Source organism: Ornithodoros turicata, chromosome 4, assembly GCF_037126465.1.
Source record: "Ornithodoros turicata isolate Travis chromosome 4, ASM3712646v1, whole genome shotgun sequence".
In the NCBI taxonomy this organism is placed as follows: domain Eukaryota; kingdom Metazoa; phylum Arthropoda; class Arachnida; order Ixodida; family Argasidae; genus Ornithodoros; species Ornithodoros turicata.
Window position 1 is genome coordinate 29,815,951 of NC_088204.1, and position 21,086 is coordinate 29,837,036.

At 47.6% G+C, this 21,086-nt stretch overlaps 3 protein-coding genes across 3 annotated transcripts in view; all 3 read left to right on the plus strand.

Moving 5' to 3' along the window:
- Positions 1-538: 538 nt before the first annotated feature.
- On the plus strand, positions 539-1,405 carry LOC135392257 (uncharacterized). The gene has a single exon (XM_064622975.1). It carries the CDS (start codon positions 539-541, stop codon positions 1,403-1,405), a length of 867 nt encoding a protein of 288 aa, XP_064479045.1.
- Positions 1,406-3,919: 2,514 nt separating this feature from the next.
- LOC135392258 (uncharacterized) lies at positions 3,920-4,427 on the plus strand. Its single transcript, XM_064622976.1, has 2 exons — positions 3,920-4,007; positions 4,054-4,427. Exons 1-2 carry the CDS (start codon positions 3,920-3,922, stop codon positions 4,425-4,427), a joined length of 462 nt encoding a protein of 153 aa, XP_064479046.1.
- Positions 4,428-13,520: 9,093 nt separating this feature from the next.
- LOC135392259 (uncharacterized) overlaps positions 13,521-21,086 on the plus strand; it is a 34,306-nt gene continuing 26,740 nt past the window's right edge. The window contains exons 1-3 of the mRNA XM_064622977.1: positions 13,521-13,566; positions 13,664-13,757; positions 16,145-16,171. The gene's annotated coding sequence lies outside the window, so the exon portion shown is untranslated. The remainder of the gene's footprint in view (positions 13,567-13,663; positions 13,758-16,144; positions 16,172-21,086) is intronic.

Genomic DNA, 21,086 nt, shown 5'->3' on the forward strand with positions numbered 1-21,086 from the left:
TCATTCTTCTTCTGTGATATATTCATCTGACGATAATGATGATGAAAGCAACTTTGTTCTTTGGGGCGATTTATACGTTTCCCAGAGTATACGTTTCCTTGCTTTCCTCTTCTGACGTATTTGGTGTGGCTGCAAGATCTTTGCCACTTTTTGGTACCAAGCAGGCTTCCCTTTCTTGTGTCCGGACAGATGCAACACCAATTCTTTTATATTAGAACCAGCGATTGTTTGGTTGTTATGAATGATTTCTCCCTTATCATTCCAAGTCAAGCTCCTAGGTAGCACTGAGACTACACGTCTTACTTTTTTAATGTTGACATTAGTAGGAAGAGAATTGTAATCAAATGAGCATCCCATTGGAAGTGACTCATCATTTTTTTCTTCCTGTACTGTGGGTGCTGGCTCTGTTTCATTTGTAGCGGCCATATCCGCGCGATACCAAGAGCGGTCTCCCATCGCGCTCTGGAATTAATAGTCAGTTCTGCCTATTGCCCTGGTCTGATCAGTCATCTTCCACACTGGTGACCCGGACGTGATCATGGATGGCAACGGTACGCAGCCCCTGGTATCCCCCTTCGTCGTACGACTGCCACCTTTTACCCGTTCATGCCCGGACATATGGTTTCGGCAAGCAGAGTCACAGTTCACCTTGGCGCACATCACATCCCAAGTAACGAAATTTCACCATGCCTTGTCCGCCCTCCCCGAAGACATTCCCGAAGACATTCTCATCGAGGTGGCAGACATCGTCAACTGTCCTCCCGCTGACGCTTCGTATGACGCCTTGGAGATTGCCGTCGTCGAGCGAACCTCTCCCTCTGACCGCCAGTGCTTACAAGAATTAGTGCTGAACGAGCCTCTTGGCGACCGCAAGCCCTCCCAAGTTTTGCGGCAAATGCAGCATTTGATCGGAAGCTCCACCTTCGACCCCAAGCTCCTTCGCGAGCTTTTTCTTTCTCGACTGCCTCCGTCCGTACAGCTGGTCTTATCCGCTTCGGACGACCGCGACCTTCCATCCCTCGCAGCACGCGCCGACAACGTAACGGAAATTGCATCCGGCCAAGCTTCTGCGCACACTCTCTCTGCAGTGAACAGCACCCATCTGCAATCCTCACCCAAAGCCTGCGGTACCTGCACCTCCTCATCGGCGTCCTTGGAAAACTCGGAACACATCGCTTTACGTGATGAAATAGAGCGGCTCGCCGACGCCTTCAACAGGCCCAGCCGCCGCGACAGCCACTCTCCTGGCCGTGCTGGACAGTCCCGCAGAATAGTACGCTCTCCAACACCGCCATCGTCATCCAACCATCGTCCAGTCTGCTGGTACCACCGTCGTTTCGGCCGCAGGGCACGACGTTGCGAATCACCATGCCGCTGGCAGGGAAACTTCACCGGGGACTCCTAACCGCGACCAGGAAACCCCAGTCAACAAGGCACGGTCGCCTCTTCTATCTCCAAAATCTGTCCGGAAGCCAGAATTTCCTTGTCGATACTGCCGCTGAAGTTAGTGTTCTCCCCGCATCTAGCCAAGATCGACGACGTACCCCTATCATGTATTTGACCGCAGTAAATGGTTCCCGCATTGCAGTGTCCTACCGCCGATCCTTGCCTCCGGATTTTGGGCTACGTCGTGTCTTCCATTGGGTCTTTCTGGTGGCAGACACTACGCACTGCATCTTAGGAAGCGATTTCCTAGCGCACAATAACCTTATGGTCGTTGTTGCTAGGCGTGTGTTGCTTGACAACCTTACAGGCCTCTCTGTGAATGGCGTTTCAACGTGCATACCACCAGCAGGTCTTACTAAACCCCGTCCCCAGGACACTGCCTCTGCGGAGCTCCTGCGCGAGTTTCCTTCCTTGACTTCCCCCTGCGGCTGGACGAAACCCGTCAAGCACCCTGTCGTGCACCGCATCGTCACGCGGGGTCAGCCGGTCTTCGCCAAAGCACGTCGTCTGAGCACCGAGAAGCTGGCCATTGCGCGACAGGAATTCGACCATATGCTCGCGGTTGGTATCGCCAGACCACCTTCCAGCACTTGGTCGTCACCTCTTCACAAGGTCCCCCAAAAAACTGGCGACCGGAGGCCATGCGGAGACTATCGCGCCTTAAACTTGGCAACACTTCCCGACCGTTACCCTCTTCCGAACATCTCCGACTTCACCGCCGGCCTTTCAGGAGCAACAACGTTTTCAAAAATCGATTTAACCAAGGCATACCATCAAATACCCATGGCCGAGGAAGACATCGCGAACACTGCGATTGTAACACCCTTCGGGCTTTTTGAATTCCTCCGGATGCCCTTCGGCCTACGAAATGCGGCACAGTCCTTTTAACGGTTATCGACAACATCACGCGCGGCCTTCCTTTTGTATTTGCCTACCTCGACGATTTGCTGGTTGCTAGTGCTTCGCCCGACCAACATACAGAGCACCTCCGCATCTTATTTCGACGTCTATCTGACCATGGATTGCTCATCAACGTCGATAAATGCGAGTTCGGCGTGCCTGAGTTGGAGTTTCTGGGCCATAAGGTCAACGTGCACGGAATTTCTCCCCTGGAAAGCGAGGTCAAGCAAGTCCAGGATTTTCCCTTGCCCACAACCATCCGCCAGCTCCGCCGGTTCCTTGGCATGGTTAACTTCTATCGTCGTTTCGTCCCCCACTGTGCTGCTATTCTGCGACTGCTAGAAAAACTCCTAAAGGCACATACACCCAACTCTGCTGGACTCACGTGGCCTCCACAAGCCCTGCAGTCCTTCCGCCAAGCAAAGGAAGCCCTCGCTTCAGCAGCCTCCTTAAGTCACCCAGTAAGTGGAGCTCCTACATCCCTCATGGTGGACGCATCCAACCAAGCCACGGGGGCGGTGCTACAGCAGTGTATTGGCGGTCACTGGAAGCCGCTGGCCTTTTTCTCGAAGAAACTATCTGCTGCGGAAGAGAAATATAGCACGTTTGGTCGCGAACTTCTCGCCACTTTCACAGCGGTTAAACATTTCCACTACTACCTCGAAGACAAGTCATTCGTCATCTTCACAGACCATAAGCCGCTGGTCTACACGTATCAGTCTGGAAGCTCTCGCTGTTCCCCACGCGAAATCAGACACCTCGCCTTCCTAGCTGAGTTCAACGCTGAATTCCAGCACGTTAAAGGAACCGACAACGTCCCCGCTGACGCTCTCAGTAGGATCTCTTCCCTCCATGACACCTCCATCAATCTCGGCGATCTTGCCAGGCAGCAAGAGCTGGACTCAGAACTTAGGCACATCCGATCCGGCAATTCGTCCCTCCGCCTACTGCCTATCCCCTTTACGGGTATCCAGCAGCCTATCTTTTATGACACGGCAACCGGTTCGCCCCGACCTTGTGTACCAAAACCGTCCAGGCGGTCCCTCTTCTCATCGCTTCATGGCCTTTCTCATCCTGGAGTCAAAGCCACGCAACGTTTGGTAGCCACCCATTACGTTTGGCCATCGATGAACACCGACATTCGCACCTGGACGCGATCCTGCCTTGCATGTCAACGGGCAAAGGTTCACAGGCACACCGCGTCTCCCCTCTCGACCTTCTCCTTGCCTGACGCAAGGTTCGCCCATGTCCACATCGACATCGTCGGTCCCCTGCCTCCGTCTCATAACTACAGATACCTAGCACGTGCATCGACCGTTTCACCCGATGGCCGGAGGCGGCCCCGATGCACGATTCTACAGCCGAGACCGTCGCGCAAGCATTCATCTCAACTTGGATCTCGCGTTTCGAAGTTCCATCTCAGTTAATCACCGACAGGGGAAGTCAGTTTGAATCACGACTCTTTTCTGCCCTCACTCGGCTTCTTGGTACCACCCGATGTCGCACCACAGCCTATCACCCGTGCGCTATCGGCAATGTTGAACGTTTTCATCGTCACCTCAAAGCAGCCATAATGTCCAACGACGACAGCCCAAAATGGAGCGAATATCTTCCCCTGATACTGTTGGGCATTCGCTGTGCTTGGAAAGAAGATCTGAAATGTACACCAGCGGACCTCGTCCACTGGCGCCTCCCTTCGCCTTCCAGGCCAGTTCTTCGACCCCCAGCCGCTTGACAACCTACAGTTGACAGCAACGGACTATGTCGGACGCCTTCACGACCACTTCTCCCGAGTTCGACCAACTGCCCCTCGAGTTCCTAGTACCCGTCGGACCTTCGTTTCACCCCACCTCCGATCAGCATCTCAAGTTTTCCTCCGGACTGACGCCCTCCTACGGTCTCTACAGCCCCCCTACTCTGGTCCACACCACGTGATCGAACACCATCCCAAATACTTTATCATCGACCACGGTGGTCGTCGGGAAACGGTGTCCACCGATCGGCTCAAACCCGCCTTCACCGAATCCGACACTCAGCCTCCCTTCCTTACCGCTTCAGGCTCAACCCCACCTGTCAACTAGACCTACCTCCCAAACCCCCAAACGGGTATCCTGGAGCGACCTTGTCGTTTCTGGGGGGGAGCCCTGTAGCGGCCATATCCGCGCGACACCAAGCGCGGTCTCCCCTCGCGCTCTGGAATAAACAGTCAGTTCTGCCTATCGCCCTGGTCTGATCAGTCGTCTTCCACACATTAGATGGTTTCTGATGATTTTTATAGTGTAGTACATGGCAGTTAACATTAGTTTTACTTTAATATGATCGCTTTCGCTAGATTCAAGAATTGATTCGATAGGAGTCAATACCTCGACCTTTGTAGCCATTTTTTAGACACCTACCGTTTTTGCTAGAGCTCGGCCTGCGACACCACCGGGCACACTGGTTAATCCCGTGAGCAATAAGGAAATTAGTGGCACTAATCCTCCCCTCTGATGACAGAGGAAGGATCTTAGTCTTTTTGGTGATTTGTGCAGTGTTTTCTATGCAATGTATCGAATGGTGTGTTTATACTTTTCCAGCTCTTTGAACAATCTGGGCGGTAGCTTAATATTACCATTAAATATATTCTTACAGACTTCAGAAAGAGCTTCTATGCTATGAGGTGGCACCTCCTTTAAAATCTCATCGCGCTCTTTAGGAGTACACGTTGCAAGGACTTTTAGAAAAGTTAAATGATGACGCAGACTTTTCATTTTGGCAAGAAAACAAACTGGCGAACGTTTCCAGTAATGTGCCTGTTCGCAGTCGAAATTAAGACTGCAATGGTTTCTCTGTTGCCTGCTCAAATGCACGGATAAAGTACGGTAATTGAGCTTTGGAAGATCTGGCGTCCTAAAAGTTCCATTTGCGTGTGTGACCTTAAATTATTAAATAATATTATATATGTGCTATTGTGAGATAATGCTCTATAGTTGACGTCGTTGTGAAATAAGTACTGACAAAGAAAAATAATGGATGCGTTCTCATGATGTGACGCTCTCGTATAGAGATGAACCATTTCTTGCATCACATTCTCCTCAGTCATGAGATCGTCTTCTATAATCAAAGTCGCCCCATGTCTTTGGTAGCTCTTTCTGCAATGTAACCTCATTTGCGAATTCATTTTGCCAGCTAGCATCATATTTGCTAAGCTTGGATATTGGTTTGCAAGTCGACGCAGTCTTTCTGGATTTAGCAAAGGCTTTTGATAAGGTTCCTCACACTAAACTCTTTACTAAACTCACACGTCTTAACTTAGATACGTTTGTGCTAGCATGGATAAAACATTTTCTCAGCAATCAAAAACAGTACGTGTTTGCCAATTCCTCATCCTCACCGTTTTGTTCAGTAACGTCTGGTATACCTCAAGGCTCAGTCATTGGACCGCTTCTTTTCTTGGTATATATTAATGATCTGCCATTGGGTATCTCATCCAATATACGGTTATTTGCCGACGACTGTGTGCTCTACCGGACAACAGCGGATCACTTCGATGCCAGTAAGCTACAAAGCGATCTCGATATCGTCCTTTCTTGGTGCTCTATCTTCCAACTTCCAATCAATAACACTAAGAGCAAAGTCGTGTCATTCACGCGGCGTCAACCCCAAGAGTTTACTTACAGCATTGGTTCTTCCGTTCTACAGCATGTCGATACTTACAAATACCTGGGAGTTCACCTTTCTAGCAACATGTCATGGACAGCTCACGTAGCGCATGTTGTGGGAAGCGCAAACAGGACGTTAAGCTACCTCCGAAGACGACTTCGACAATCCAACTCAACAGTTAAAAAACAAGTGTACACAACGTTTGTCAGGCCGATTTTAGAATATGCGTCTCCAATATGGGACCCTTTTCAAAGCAGCTTATCCCAATCCCTTGAATCAGTTCAAAACCGAGCGGCTCGTTTTATCTTCAGTGACTATTTTCCGCACAGCAGTGTTTCCCTCATGAAGAAAAAGGCTGAGCTTGCTTTGCTGCCAGAGCGTCGCAAGATCGCGTCTATCACACTTTTTCACAAGATATTCCACAACAAGGCACTACACACAGATATGCTATAGTGTGCATATTACAGTTCTTCGCGCCTTGACCATCCTAATAAAATAATGAGGCCATTTTGCAAGCACGACTTTTACCAGGAATCTTTCTTGTCTCGTTCAATACGACACTGGAATGATATTGACCATGATATTGCAACCATTACTAATCATGTTTCATTCAAAAAGAGAATTGTTGATTTAATGGGTGATTTGAGCGTTTAGTGTCCACAACGTTTCTTAAGTTATACTGTATAATGTCCATTGTTTGTTTGTTTGTTGTTATTAATATAAGTATTTTTGCCTATATCTTATGTTTTGTACGTTGCTACTATGCAACCCACGACTCCATCATGTTATGCCTACGGGCCTTTGACGTATAATAAATAAATAAATTAACTGCTACATCCCTGTTCAAGCACTTTTGCTGTCCGGGCACTGGTTCCTGTGGATGGGGTGGTACAAGCTTCACTGTCGGATATAGAAGGTAGGTTACATTAGTTCAGTTAATTTGTCTTTTGCACATTTTTGTTAGTGTTAGCTGGATTACTGCTGGACATACAATCCTTTCTGACACGCAGACACCGATGTCGTCTCTGATAGCGTATTAGAATTTTCACTGTCATCATCGTCCATTGAGGAACGTGCCTTTATTATCTGTGAATGTTTGATTGAAGAATAGCCCATAATTCATGTTAACATTGTCTACTCTTATTAACTCACTTCCTGTGTTCTGAGAGCTACGAAAAATGGGAACTATTTATTATTCGCAACGACACACTGGATAGTGGTACTGGATTGGTATGTAAGCTACCTACCTATGTAATACCTGGATCCTACAATACTTGTGTTGCACTTGGTGCATTACTGTGGGCAATGCCACATTCATTACATTTTTAGTGGGTTTACTCCACAAATACTGTGTGCATACTGCATACATGCTGTTCACTTTGCAAAAATACTTGAGCAGAGATTTGTAGTCTTTTTATCCAAAGTCCATAATCTTACTGCACAATCATAGTAGGTAGAAGAGCAATGTGCAAGTATCGTGCGATAGAGATTCACAACAGAAAGAAGACAGTTGAGAGCAGGGTGTCGGAGCGAACCGAAAACCGGAACCGAAAACCAAAAAAAAAAAAACGCTATTTTGGTGCGAACTGGAACGGAATCGAAACCGTATACGTTTTTTTTTCGCTCAGGAGGGAAACCGAAAAATATATTTAACGGTTTTCGGTCCAAGAAAAAACTTCGCCGGTTTGAACTACGGATAGGCGAATGAAACAGACGTCATGTGCTCTGAAGTCATGTCACGGATACTATACGAGGGTTACGGTTACGGAGGAATGTATATCGGTATACTATGTCCCTTAGGCTCCCTTTGTAATGGTTTATCGTTCGCGCACGCACACAGACTTAGAGGTACATATGACTCTCTAGCAATGTGCCGTAGTGTTCGTTTTATTTTGATCCCCCCAAACTCTCCTCAACTAAACAGCGACCCAAGAAGGCTGCATAACGGCTTCTTTATCGGTAATGTCGCGCAACGCGTCCCTTGTTTGAGAGCAGCTAAGTTGAATACATTTACGTATACGCGAGGGCAAGCTCGTGCGAAGTGGCAACTCTTTTGGACGGGACACGAAGAAAATAAAACGGAGCCGTCGAATGCGTTTGTGAGTGAAGATGTTCCTCGATTTTCGTCGTACTCGTGCGGTGGTGCTTGCTGGCTAGACAGTAGCAACACACATTCGGATGGGACGCGATCGCTCCAATCCAGCAAGAAAGTACAGGGTGTGTGCAGAAAAACGTGACACGCATTTTTACATGTAACTCGTTGTCTACTTAGCCGAGGAACTTCCGGTGGCGCGCGACGGCGTATTTATGCGTGCGAAAGCTACAAAAAAATCCTGGAAGCCATACTCAGTGTAAAAAAATAAACAGAGCGCGAAAACATGGGCTTCCATGCATTAGAATAGGGCGGTCATGTCAGTGCATGGTAGTGCATTTCGGTCTCAGGAGAGTTATGTGCAGGCACCGCTAGGGGTACTGCCGATGAGCATCCCATGTGGGACATCGTTTCGATTTGCTCCCCTAGCGGTACTTGAACACATCTCTCCTACATCCACCATGTTGCCCTTTCACATACACCCTGTTGTCCACCATGTTGCCCTATTCTGATGCACGGAAGCCGATGTTTCCGTAGTCCCGTTTATTTTTTAAGCTGAGTATGGCTTCCAGAATTTTTCTGCAGATTTCGAACGCATAAATGCGCCTTCATGCGCCACCGGAAGTTCGTTAGTTAGGTAGGCAACAAGCTATGGGCCTAAATGCGGGTCACGTTTTTCTGCACACACCCTGTACTTTACGTATGACATCTCGACAAGCAAGTTCGTTTGTAGCATGCGCTTCAAGAAAGGAGAAAGCCCATTTGAACAGACAGTAACCTACAGGAACCAGGAGCTACCAATTTCACAGCTGTCTATTAATATTAAATACCATGTATGCGGAATAAGCGGGTTTACATTTTGTAACATTGATTTTTTGTTATGGGGATGAATATTCCCAGCAGGAGCGGAACCGGTTAATAACCGGTTTGAACCGTTATTTTTTTGGTCCGGAGCAGAACCGGTACCGGATCGTTTATGATGTAACCGGAACGAAAACCGGAACGAAAAACGTTTCGGTTCGACACCCTGGTTGAGAGCATCTAAATTTTCATGGGACGACACTTTCGTGCAGAAGACTGCACATCTTAAGGTCTAACATGAAGTTACAAAATCCCAGGATATATAAAACATGCATGGTACAAATATAAAAATAAATATACAAACATATATAATAAAATAAAAAGGGGCTACCACTTCATCAGTTTCAAGCCGGCAAGGGTTGAGTTGTCAAGACACTGTAGCACTGTTTCCCTGAATGTCTTTTCTGCCAAATACTGACCTGGCCACCGTGGTCATTCATGTATTATGCTACACAACTCATCCCTTGCCTGTTTGAAACTGATGGAGTCGTATCCCCTTTTTATTTTATTATATATGTTTGTATTTATATTTGTATGTTTGTACCACCCCTCGCTCTACTTGATATCTACCTTACAACATGTCTTATATGTTCTGGAATTTTGTAACTTGATGTTAGACCTGAAGAAGTGCAGCCTTCTGTGCGAAAGTCTTGTCTCATTAAAATTTAGATACTTTCAACCGTCTTGTTTCTGTTGTGCAAAATCATTATAAAGTAAACATGACTATCAATTTCTTGTCATTAAAGCTTTGTTTGTTTGTTTGTTTGTTTGTTTGTTTGTTTGTTTGTTTGTTTGTTTGTTTGTTTGTTTGTTTGTTTGTTTGTTTGTTTGTTTGTTTGTTTGTTTGTTTGTTTGTTTGTTTGTTTGTTTGTTTGTTTGTTTGTTTGTTTGTTTGTTTGTTTGTTTGTTTGTTTGTTTGTTTGTTTGTTTGTTTGTTTGTTTGTTTGTTTGTTTGTTTGTTGTTTGTTTGTTTGTTTGTTTGTTTGTTTGTTTGTTTGTTTGTTTGTTTGTTGTTTGTTTGTTTGTTTGTTTGTTTGTTTGTTTGTTTGTTTGTTTGTTTGTTTGTTTGTTTGTTTGTTTGTTTGTTTGTTTGTTTGTTTGTTTGTTTGTTTGTTTGTTTGTTTGTTTGTTTGTTTGTTTGTTTGTTTGTTTGTTTGTTTGTTTGTTTGTTTGTTTGTTTGTTTGTTTGTTTGTTTGTTTGTTTGTTTGTTTGTTTGTTTGTTTGTTTGTTTGTTTGTTTGTTTGTTTGTTTGTTTGTTTGTTTGTTTGTTTGTGCAGGGGTGAGCAACCCTAAGGACATTTGCAAGGGAGTCTCCTTGGGATGACAAACTCTCATCACCTCATGAGGATACAGTGGTTGATGATTATCATGCTTGCAGATGATACATATGGTTTAAATTATTTGGTGGACAGGAATTGCATAGCTTTACACAAATACTACTACTACGACGTAAGAGTGATGTCAAATCTAGCTTTTTTTGTGTTCCTGACATTCTCGCACAAGATGTAGTATCCACTATGATCCTTTAAATGGGGAGTACGTACAGTGCAATCAACCGATGTTATTTACAAATCTGTGTTTCCTACTGTGTTGAAATGGGGTAGTTTGTATCTGAGAGCCATAGTGAAACACAGGCAGCCAAGGACAGACTTTTGATGACCTCGAGAAACTTGCCAATACACTGTAGGGAATCTGGATGCTCCCTAAATTTCCAGAACACAGAGATCAAGGCTGCGTTCAAACAACAAGAGAAATCCAAGACAGATGCATGTGTAAGCAGTCCGCGGTTGGATTTTCCTCTGTCGGGGATACGTAATCTCAAAGGGAACGCACGGGCACACTCAGGGTGATACAGCAGCTGCTTGTTAAATATAATGAGGAGAGGGGGATATAACCCCGTTTTTTTCTTGTCTGTGATTCTGTTGGTTAAATGTTCATTTCTTTAGCAGCATGTGCGTGTATATTCCAGAGTCTGCTAAAAAATAGTTGAGAGCTAGCAGTTATGTTGTAGCCGCCTCATCCTGTTCTTGGCTGCTTGTGTTTCACTATGGCTATGTTTGCTATGTAAAAAAAAGAAAATACCATAGAAAAACACAAAAAGAGCGAGCTGGAAAGCTGCCTGTTCCGGTGCTCACATGGAGGCAATGCTATGAGGTAACATGTTCAATTCATGAACTGTACATAGTAGTACACATCACAAAGGCAACCAATTATTCAGATTTTTCTGGAACTACTTTGTCTTTTGGAGCTTTGATTGTCTAGCCTATTATTGGAGCTTGATGTAGTTCCCCTCTTGAGATATTTTAAGATGTTGTACAGTTCGTTAATTTTGAAACTGTACTGTGCTGAGGTACAAAACGAGAGTTTTCATACCTGCATCTGAGTACATAGGAATAATTTGGAAGTACTTTCCTTATTGACATTTATATATGCACCAGGTCCCAACATTGATGATTGATGGAAAATGTAAATAAAGAGATTTATTGGCTTGCCAAACAAAACATAAATGCCGTCTTCTCTAGTGAGGTATTCCCTGTTCACCAGACATAACAGTTGTAAAGTTAAAGGGGCTCAATGATGGTAGAGTCTAGTATTGTTTTTTGTCAATTCACATATATTCACTGTTATTCACATTCACATTCACATTCGTGTGCACATGTATGACTAGGAAGGTACAGCATGCGCATAAAAAATAATTTCGTATGCAGCCACATACATGGTTCAGAAGATTAGATAGATAATAATGTCAAAGCATATATAATTGTACATCATGTGGGATGGGTATGCTAAAGCATAAGTTGCATGAAGACTCGAGTTACACGGGCCCTGTAAGACTACCCTTTCCGAATCGTTTGGTAACGTGTCTCTAACTGTAAAGATAAGGGGCAGTCGAGAATGCTGGAGACATGGTTGCATGTTACAAATTGTCCTACATGATAAATATTGTTGTCTTGTCCTACATGATAAATATTAAATACGAAGTGATCTATGCAATACTTCCTGAATACGGAATTAATTTCGAGACTGGCCAGTGATGTCACCCATGACACATAAATTGCCTCTAACATTTTTACATCCCATGGGCTGAGTTGTGAGTTGAAATAGCTCTCTACAGAGCGATAAGGTGTATTCACTGATTTGGTTTCTAGGATCTATGCTATGCCATAACCCTTCAGACCCCACATTTCTAACAACACCATTTCTATGTGGCAATATGTGCTCTGGTATTTATTTTGCCTATGCATGGTGTGCAGCCACATGGTTTCTGGAGCTTACGTGTGCATGCTTTTGTGCTGCGATGCTCATTAAAAACAATATCGAGATGTTAGACATTAAACGCAGTAGTTTGTAGCGTGCTACGCGACACAGCATGACATGGGAGTGTGCGATTCAAAGAAAACTTCTGGAAAATGCACAGAATCCCACAAAATGCTTAAAATTCGATTGGTATTTTGTTTTACGATGCTCCTCGTTCCATAACATCGTCGACGGTGTTACGCACTGATAAATCGTACGTAAAACTTGTTCCATAGCATTAGGCGGTTTCTCAAATACATAGCATGCATTTTTCCTGCAAAAATAAAACATTGTCGGCATTTTGTTGCTAAAACGGCCGTCGAAACGTCAGTGAATTTCCAAAGGTAATTGACCCTACACTTTGCAAGTGCTGTAAAGCGGCTAACGCAGACGTGACTTGATACAAATTGTTCGACACAAAACACAAACGACGAATTCCGGTTACAACATCGCACAAAGCTTGGTTCACGAATGAGTTCCCAGCTGCTGCACTGTTTACTCATCGCGGAACCAGTGCAATCCGGCTGTCCGCGATCTTCAAATCTTCAAGCACAGATACGTGAAGCCACGAATAGCCGTAGCTGGAATCCACCGAAAAGTACGAAAGCGCATACACGTCACAGCGCCCGTTCGGGTGCTTCTACGTCATAAACACTGCTGTGCCCATGTGTGTTTCAGAATAAATTAGCTGTTTTTTTTATTTCATTTTTTACATGGTACTGTGCCGAACTGGGAGAACGAAGGTGTATTTTAAGGAGAGTTGGATGCAGAGCAGAATGGATGGAGAGCAGAATATCACAACCGTTTCGACTATTTAGGATATCGGCATAGCTGACCTTTAACACTTGGTCCTTTACCTTTAACACTTAACGCATTATAATCCTAAAACGAGCGCACAACGTGAAGTATCTGTGCAAGTATCAAATTCCACTATGCAAATGAGCGGAGAGGATGCATCATCATCAGAGGATGATCATGGATGTAAATCATGTTGCCAGCCAGTACAATGGTGTGGTCATCCCGCTAGCGGCGCGAAGACGCTGACGAGCTGCAAAGCGAGGCGACATTGTAAGGGCGAAATTCCGATTCAGAAAATATGTTTCTTTTTTTTTTTTTTTTTTTTCAAATACAATCACCTCTTGTACTTTATCTATAGTTATAGCTCTAAACACAACAGCTTTATTTTGATGACGGTTATTGTCGTGTTTCGTCGCGATGCTTTGAGTTCGCTATGATGGTCATTCCTCTATCTAAAGAAAGGGAAGAAGATTGAGGGTACAGGTCATCTCGTGAGAAGAAGAAAAACCCCTTCCAAGATGAAGTTTGCGTACGTGCCCTCTCCGACTGCTCGGAATGCAGCCATCGCATGTGGAATTGCGGGAGTACTAATCCTAACAGGCTACCTCCTACATATTTTCATTAAGGCACACATATCCTCGCGCGAGAAAAAAGGCACTACTGAAAAGAGCGAAGCAACAACGCCGCCGCCGCCGTCGAGAGAATGCTCTTGTCCCGCAGGTAAGACTAAGTTCAATCGATAAAACCCCTAGCATGCAATTTGCGAATTTCGCCGTGGGGACGCTTTTGGTTACTGTTTCGGTACATGCTGCCACTTCCACATGTACGTTGCCCGTAGTAGCGAAACGACGACGCAATACCTCGTGAAGCTGACTGGTTTCCTTTGTGGTTGTAGCAACGTAATATGTCCTTACACGAGGTATAATGAACAGCCCTAAGCCACGCCACGCCAAAACCCAAGCCACTCGCGGAAAAGGGGAAAAAAAGAACGGCTCTCCGTTTACAAACATGTGACGAATATAGACCTCTCTGTTTACAAATATGTGACGTCACGAGCAGGCTGGTTCCAGGCTATATATTGCTCTGGTGGGCAAGAAGCGGGAAAAACATGTCGGCTGATAAGCTGATAAAGCTGATAGTGCTCACCAGCATGCGTGTCGCGATGGCTTTACGTAATCAATGACCTAGGGGCGAATGTCACATACACCTGTGTGGATCTACTGCTACATGCTGTAGAACGTGAAGAAAAACAATGAAGAAAAACAATGTGCAAGTTTCCGGCGATGCAGAATCAAAAATAACAAAGACGGTTAAGAGCATCAGCTGTTTACTATATACATTAAAAACAAGACTTTCGTGCAGTAGGCTGCACTTCTTCAGGTTTGAGGACATGCTACATGCTGTACTAAAATGAAGACGACTCAGTTGCTGATTTACAATTTATTTGCGAAAGAAATCCGTCAGAACTGTCTGTTTCGTAGCACTTTCAATTTGCAAGCTCTCCACTGTCTCTATTGCGTGGGTGTGCTTTGTTCGACGTTGTCCACACATGCGTCACACGAGGCCACTGATAGTCTTGGTGGATCACAATCACAAACGCCGCAGGGTCAACAGTCGGTGGTCACAATTGGGACAGAACACCGGGGTTTCCCGCCGTTCGTTCTCGAAACTTTGTTCATGGTCGACGAGGTCAACAGTCGGCGGTCATAATAACGAGGGCAGAATACACGTGTTCCCCTTGGTCCGTCCTCAAAATTTCGGTCACAGTCGGATTAACGAGTTGTCATAATAACGAGGGTGAGTTATATGGTGTTTCTATGGGAAAAAAACGGTTCCCTAGAAAACCGGTCACAAAGTGAGGATGTCGTATTAACGAGTGTCATAATAACGAGTTTAGACTGTATAGGTTTCTAGCCACATGTTAGCACGGCATCTGTTTGTCGGGATATTATCGGGGCTGACTCTTACGCAATCTCACGCGAAGCACGCGTGCAGAGTCCTGTTTTCAGTTCACATCCGGAAACCATACATTGACTCAGCTGTTGTGGAAGGTCCGTAGAAATGATGGGCGTTCATGTTTATTCGGTCGGAGTAGGTCGCGAGCTAAGCGGAAGTGCGTCATCGAACTGGAAACCGATCCGTTGGCGGCAACCGAGGATAGAAGAAAATTTCGTATGCGACCGAGCGAGAACGACACTGCGCTTGCGCAGCAAGTATGGTCGTGTGGTCTGCTTCCAGAGGGTGCTGGTCGCAGGGCACTGTTTATTACTTTGTAACAAAACACCAGACTGCATGCGTTACACGGACAAACACACACGCACTTAGCACGATCCTCTCCAGCTATACCAATCACATGCCATTCCATGTTGCATATATGTTGGCTGAAGAAGCGTAGACTCTGCCCGAAAACCTGTGTCACATAAAGTTGTTAGCTATGTTTCATTCCCAATTCTTTTCTCATTTTTTTTTTTACACCAGGGGCAAAATATAAGCGCCTACAACTAATTCCACAATCTGATTCGGGTGGGCGGGCAGTCAAGAGGTTCTAGAAGAAAACGATTTCAAATTTTCAAAATGCCCGTCATCCTCTAGATCAGAAATTGTGGGAAGAATCTGCGAGCTCGCCCTCCAAGATCGTGCGAAAGGGGCTGCCTCGGAGGTCACTCTGAGTGAATATCTAAACACAGAGCGAGCGTACCTGGACCAATTCACATACGCCTTGGAGCCAGCTCCGTTACGACCCATCCGCTCTGAGCGCCTCCGAGCTAATAAATATAAACGCCCAGTGTACCTGACGCTAAGTGAAGCAAAGCTTTTCTGCTTTTGCACCAAATTTGCTTTCAGCTCAGATATAACATATGTAGTAAATGGTGCCTGGAAGCACCTACGAAGGAACATGGACTCGTCCCTTCTTGGATGATGCACGAACGATTTTGTGTGAGTGTGTGTATGTTTGCATGCACACGAATATTTCAGCACATTATGAGCGGGATACAACTCGTTATCTGGACCTGTGCATCGTGGCACTGCAAAACTGTTCGTTATTGTGAAACCTTCGTCGCAATTTGCTCAACAAACGTAATCAATGCTGTGTCTTTACTTTTCAGCTTCTCCCGCAAGCCAACCTACAAAAGGTGAGATTTACTGCTCTTCTATTTCTGTGTTCCTCAGGCTGCGTTACCCAGAACTTGGTCTCATAACTGGACTATCCGAGTCTCTCGCGGCCATAAACTAACCTATGTGGCTTCGATTTGTGTAGCTCCGGCGCGTCCGCTGTGCTAAGCTTTGACGTCGCTAAAATGCGCATTTCATTCGCTATGACGACTTCACGAACATCCGACGGACCTCCGGTCAGTCTGAGACCTCGCAGATACGCCTTTGATTTTGCAACCTGCGAGTTTTTGTTCTAATTTTGTACGAATTTTGTCTAATAATTCAGTATATTTCTGATTCATTGAATATATCATACGAACTAAAAATAACGACGCCCGCTTTGGTGTTATTGAGTATGGTAAGCACAGCGCCGGAGCATAGAGGGGCGGGGATTTGCGCCTCTCCGGGCGCAAATCATCGACAGAGAGAAAAAAAGTTCGAAATGAAAACTGTGAAACTGTTTATGACTTGAAAACATGAATTTCAATTTTCACTTGAGGTTTTTAACAGTCCTTGCTGTTGGACCGATCTTGTGGGCGCCTCAAAGACGGCAGCGATTGCAGCGAGGTTCGATTTAACACGCCGATGTAAAATTGCATCCACTTGTGCTTCGGCAGTTGGCTGCATGCGTTAAAAATCGTATGCATGTCTAATAACAGCGAAATTTGGTACACTACCGTAGTTTTGTCAGAAGTTCTAAAAAAACACAAGCTTTCATTTATACAGTCAACATATTCCGAGATACGAGTCGAAGAATGCCGGAGCCTACGAATTTTGAATGCCGTGTAGCGGCCGCTGGCTGCTTTAGGGGTGTCATCACCATCGCCAAGAGCTTGGGCGAGACGCTGATGACCTTGAGCTCGGGCAGGGAGCTCTGAGTTCGGTCTTGGGATCTGGACCCACCGTGTGCGGGCCCATTTTGCTATTCATTAAACGCTTGGTTTTTGCTCGGACGTTACACTTGGTGGCAGCGGTGGGATGACGGCCCCGGATGCAGCCTGCCCTCAACAATTTCTCCTGCCCGATACGTACTCGGGGGACGGAGATTTCGACTCTTGGGAGAAGCACTTCTCCGCTTTCGCTGCAGCTAATTCGTGGTCTGATGAAAGGAAGTTGCTGGTTTTGCCGGCGCGGCTACGTGGTCGGGCTCAAAGGGGATTTACGATCATTTCACGACGACTGAAAAAGAAACGTACTCGAATCTGCGTGCGGCTTTGTCCTCTAAGTGTTCTCCTTCTGCTCTGCGCATATTGGCGGCAGCCAATTTTCGCGCCTTCATTCATCGTGGTGAAGAGGCCCTCGACACCTTCGGGTACGATCTTTTCGACCTCTACGACAAGGCGTACCCAGACTCGTCGGCGGCAATGCGAGACACCATGGTGAGGGATCAGTTCGTTCTCGGACTCGAACGTGGGACGCGTGATAAAGTCACGTCCGCCAATCCCGCCACGTTTTCTGACGCCCTCCAAGCCGCCGCCCGCGTCATCGCCCTCCGCCAGCTTCCTGGTTCGCTGTCAACTGCTGCAACCACAAGCCTGCCTCCCACGAGTTCTTCCGCATCTCGACAGCCGGTCCAGCGCGACGCTGACACCATGGAAGGTCTCGCAAGGGTCTCGAGGGTCGACGCCTTGTGCATCTCACGTCAGCCCAGCTCTGTCTGTTACGACTGTGGCGATCACGGCCACTTCGCCCGGTCATGCCCACACCGCTCACGGCGACAGCCTGCACAGCGACGTGGCGGCGATCGCTTGCCACGGCCATCGGAAAACTAAATGGCGTCCCCAGCACGGCCTCGTTCGGGACGCCGCCGCAGCAGGCCCCATATGCGCATCACGTTTTGGTCACCGCTTCCGGAAGCGTTGAAGGCGTGCCTGTGCGTATGCTCCTGGACTCTGGGTCTAGCGTCACCATAGTGAATTCCGCCGTTTGGGGCATGATGCCGTTCAAACACTCACTCCCGTCTTGCGGAAGCCCCCCGCACGTTGTCGACCTTAACACCAACCCGCTTGACATCACAGGAGTCTTCTATATGAAGATATCTGTGCCCGGAACCACTACAATTCATCCCGTCTATGTCGTCCGTGGTATCTTGCATGAGTGTATCCTCGGCTGCGACTTTCTGGTTCAACACCGCTGCGCCATCGACTTTGCCTCCCGTACCCTCAAGACTTGCCTCGGCTCATCAGCCCTCCAGCCCATTACCCTCACTCTTGAAGCGACTTCGGTTCTTCGCCCCCATTCCCAGCGCTTCTTGGACGCACGTACCCAGCATACCTCGACCATCCCGCTCTCTGGTCCCGCCGTCGTTTAACCCAGACCAGACCTCGTCTGTCGTTTAACCCAGACAGTTCCAGAAGAAACAAGTATTGGCTACTTTCTCCCTGTCTGATGGCCACCACAGTGTTTCCGTGCTTGTCAGCAATCCCTCCTCCGAAGCCATCACCCTTTACAATGGTACGACCCTGGCCAGCCTTCATCTGCTCCATCAGCACTTCCCCGTGAACGTCCTCGCAGATCACACCTCCAGACCTACCCCTTCCTCCCCGCTCACCGCAGCCGCTGCTAACTCCTTAAGACTTGACGCTCTCTGTCCAATGCACCCAAGACTTAGTGCCGTGCCATCGCAACTCTCTACTTGACCTTATTTACGCATTCGAAGATATCGTATCTCAGGGTGACTGGGATCTCGGATGGACGTCTTTAACCCGTCATACTATCGACAGCCAAGATGCCCCTCCCATTAAACAGCGGCCTCGCCGAATGCCACCTAATGGACGGGACACCGTGGACGAGAAAATATCAGCCATGATGGACATGGACGTCATCCAACCTTCCGACAGTCCTTGGGCATCCCCAATTGTCCTAGTCCGCAAAAAAGATGGTACGCTTCGTTCCTGCGTGGATTACCGTCGGCTCAACGCTGTCACCCGCAAAGACACGTTTCCCCTTCCGCGAATCGACGGTACCATAGATCACCTCAACGGCGCCACGTATTTCAGCACTCTCGACCTTGCTTCGGGATACTGGCAAGTAGAAATGGACGCGGAGTCACGCCAGAAGACCGCATTCACCACCCACGCGGGTCTCTTCGAATTCAATGTCCTTCCTGTGTGTCCTTCCAATGTCCAATGTGTCCAATGTCCTTCCTCCAATGTGTCTGATTGGTGCGCGAAATGCCTGAAATGCTCTTCCAGGAAGCCGCCCCCAACCAAGCCCCGAGCACCCCTAGTGACGGAAATCAGCACTTCTCCGTTCCAGCGAATTGCCCTTGATTTCCTAGGTCCGCTACCGCAAACGCTACCGTGGCCACAGGTATATCCTTGTTGTCTCCGACTACTGTACTCGCTGGGTGGAGGCCTTTCCCATGTCGTCACAACGCAGCGACGCCATTGCCACTTGCCTCATCGGCCACTTCTTCTCCCGCTTCGGGCTCCCGGGTTCAATCCATTCTGACCAGGGACGATCGTTCGAGAGCGCCGTCTTCCGCGACATGTGCTCAATTCTGGGTATTACGAAGACTAGAACGACCGCCTACCACCCTCAGTCAGATGGCCTCGTCGAACGTTTTAACCGCACCCTCTTGGCTATGCTGAGTGCTTACGTGGACGAGAACCAACGAGATTGGGACACCTACCTACCGATGATAATGATGGCATACCGTTCTAGCGTGCACGACTCCACGGGATACGCTCCCTACTACCTTTTGTTCGGCCGCGAGCCCGTGCTACCGGTGGATGGCATTGTCGACGCGTTCCAACCACGCTGACCCTGCAGCACCCGCCGACGTGGAGGCTATTCGACGATCCCTGCAAGCAGCACGTCAAGCAGCAATATCCAATGATGTCCGGAGCAAATCCCGGCAGAAGACAAACTATGACCGCACGACGGCCGAGCTGAAGTACTCCGAAGGAGACAGTTTTGCTCCACAGCCCAGCTGTGCCGCGGGGACAGTCTGCCAAGCTTCGGTTACCATGGCAAGGGCCGTACACCATTCTCAAGAAGTTGCCCAACAATGTCTACCGCTTACAGCACGCCGAGCATCGTAGGAAGCGTCCCGTCGTCCATCACAATCGCCTGAAACCCTATCCGGTTGAGTCTCCGGGCTGCACTGCAGACCGCTCGTTGGCTCCGCTGGCTCACCCTTCCTCACCGCACACCGTCCCGCTCCGCGACGGGAGTTCCGATTGTGACGTTACGCTACCCTGTCATACTGAGCGCCTTGGGGGTACTCCACTCAATTTTTCCCACGAAGAAAACCTGGCTCTGCAGTGCTTGGACGATACGCAAGATCATGAAACGCCAGTCCCACACCACACCACTCCTTCGACCGCGCTGGATGACGGGACACACCCTGTGCTGAGTGGTGTCGACCCCGACTCTGCAAGCTCCGACGGTCGTCTGTCTGGGGATGTGCGCGAACTGCTAAGCAACGTCGACCCCGACTACGGAAGCTCTGACAAAAGTATCTCTGAGGGTAGTTCTGAAGTCGGAGTCCCTGAAGATCAATCCGATGACTCCCACGGGAGTCCAGACCGTCGCTGTGGACCAATGCGTTTACGCCCAAGGGCGACCCTGCGACAGCCTCAACGATACCAGGCGAACACTGCTGACACGTTCGCGGGACGCGAACGCTCTTCTGTTGGAGGGGATAGTGTAGCGGCCGCTGGCTGCTTTAGGGGTGTCATCACCATCGCCAAGAGCTTGGGCGAGACGCTGATGACCTTGAGCTCGGGCAGGGAGCTCTGAGTTCGGTCTTGGAATCTGGACCCACCGTATGCGGGCCCATTTTGCTATTCATTAAACGCTTGGTTTTTGCTCGGACGTTACAGCCATATACCGCTGTCGCTAGGCTTAGTGCGTGAGCAGTTCTCTCCGTTCCATGTCATACCGGGTGTT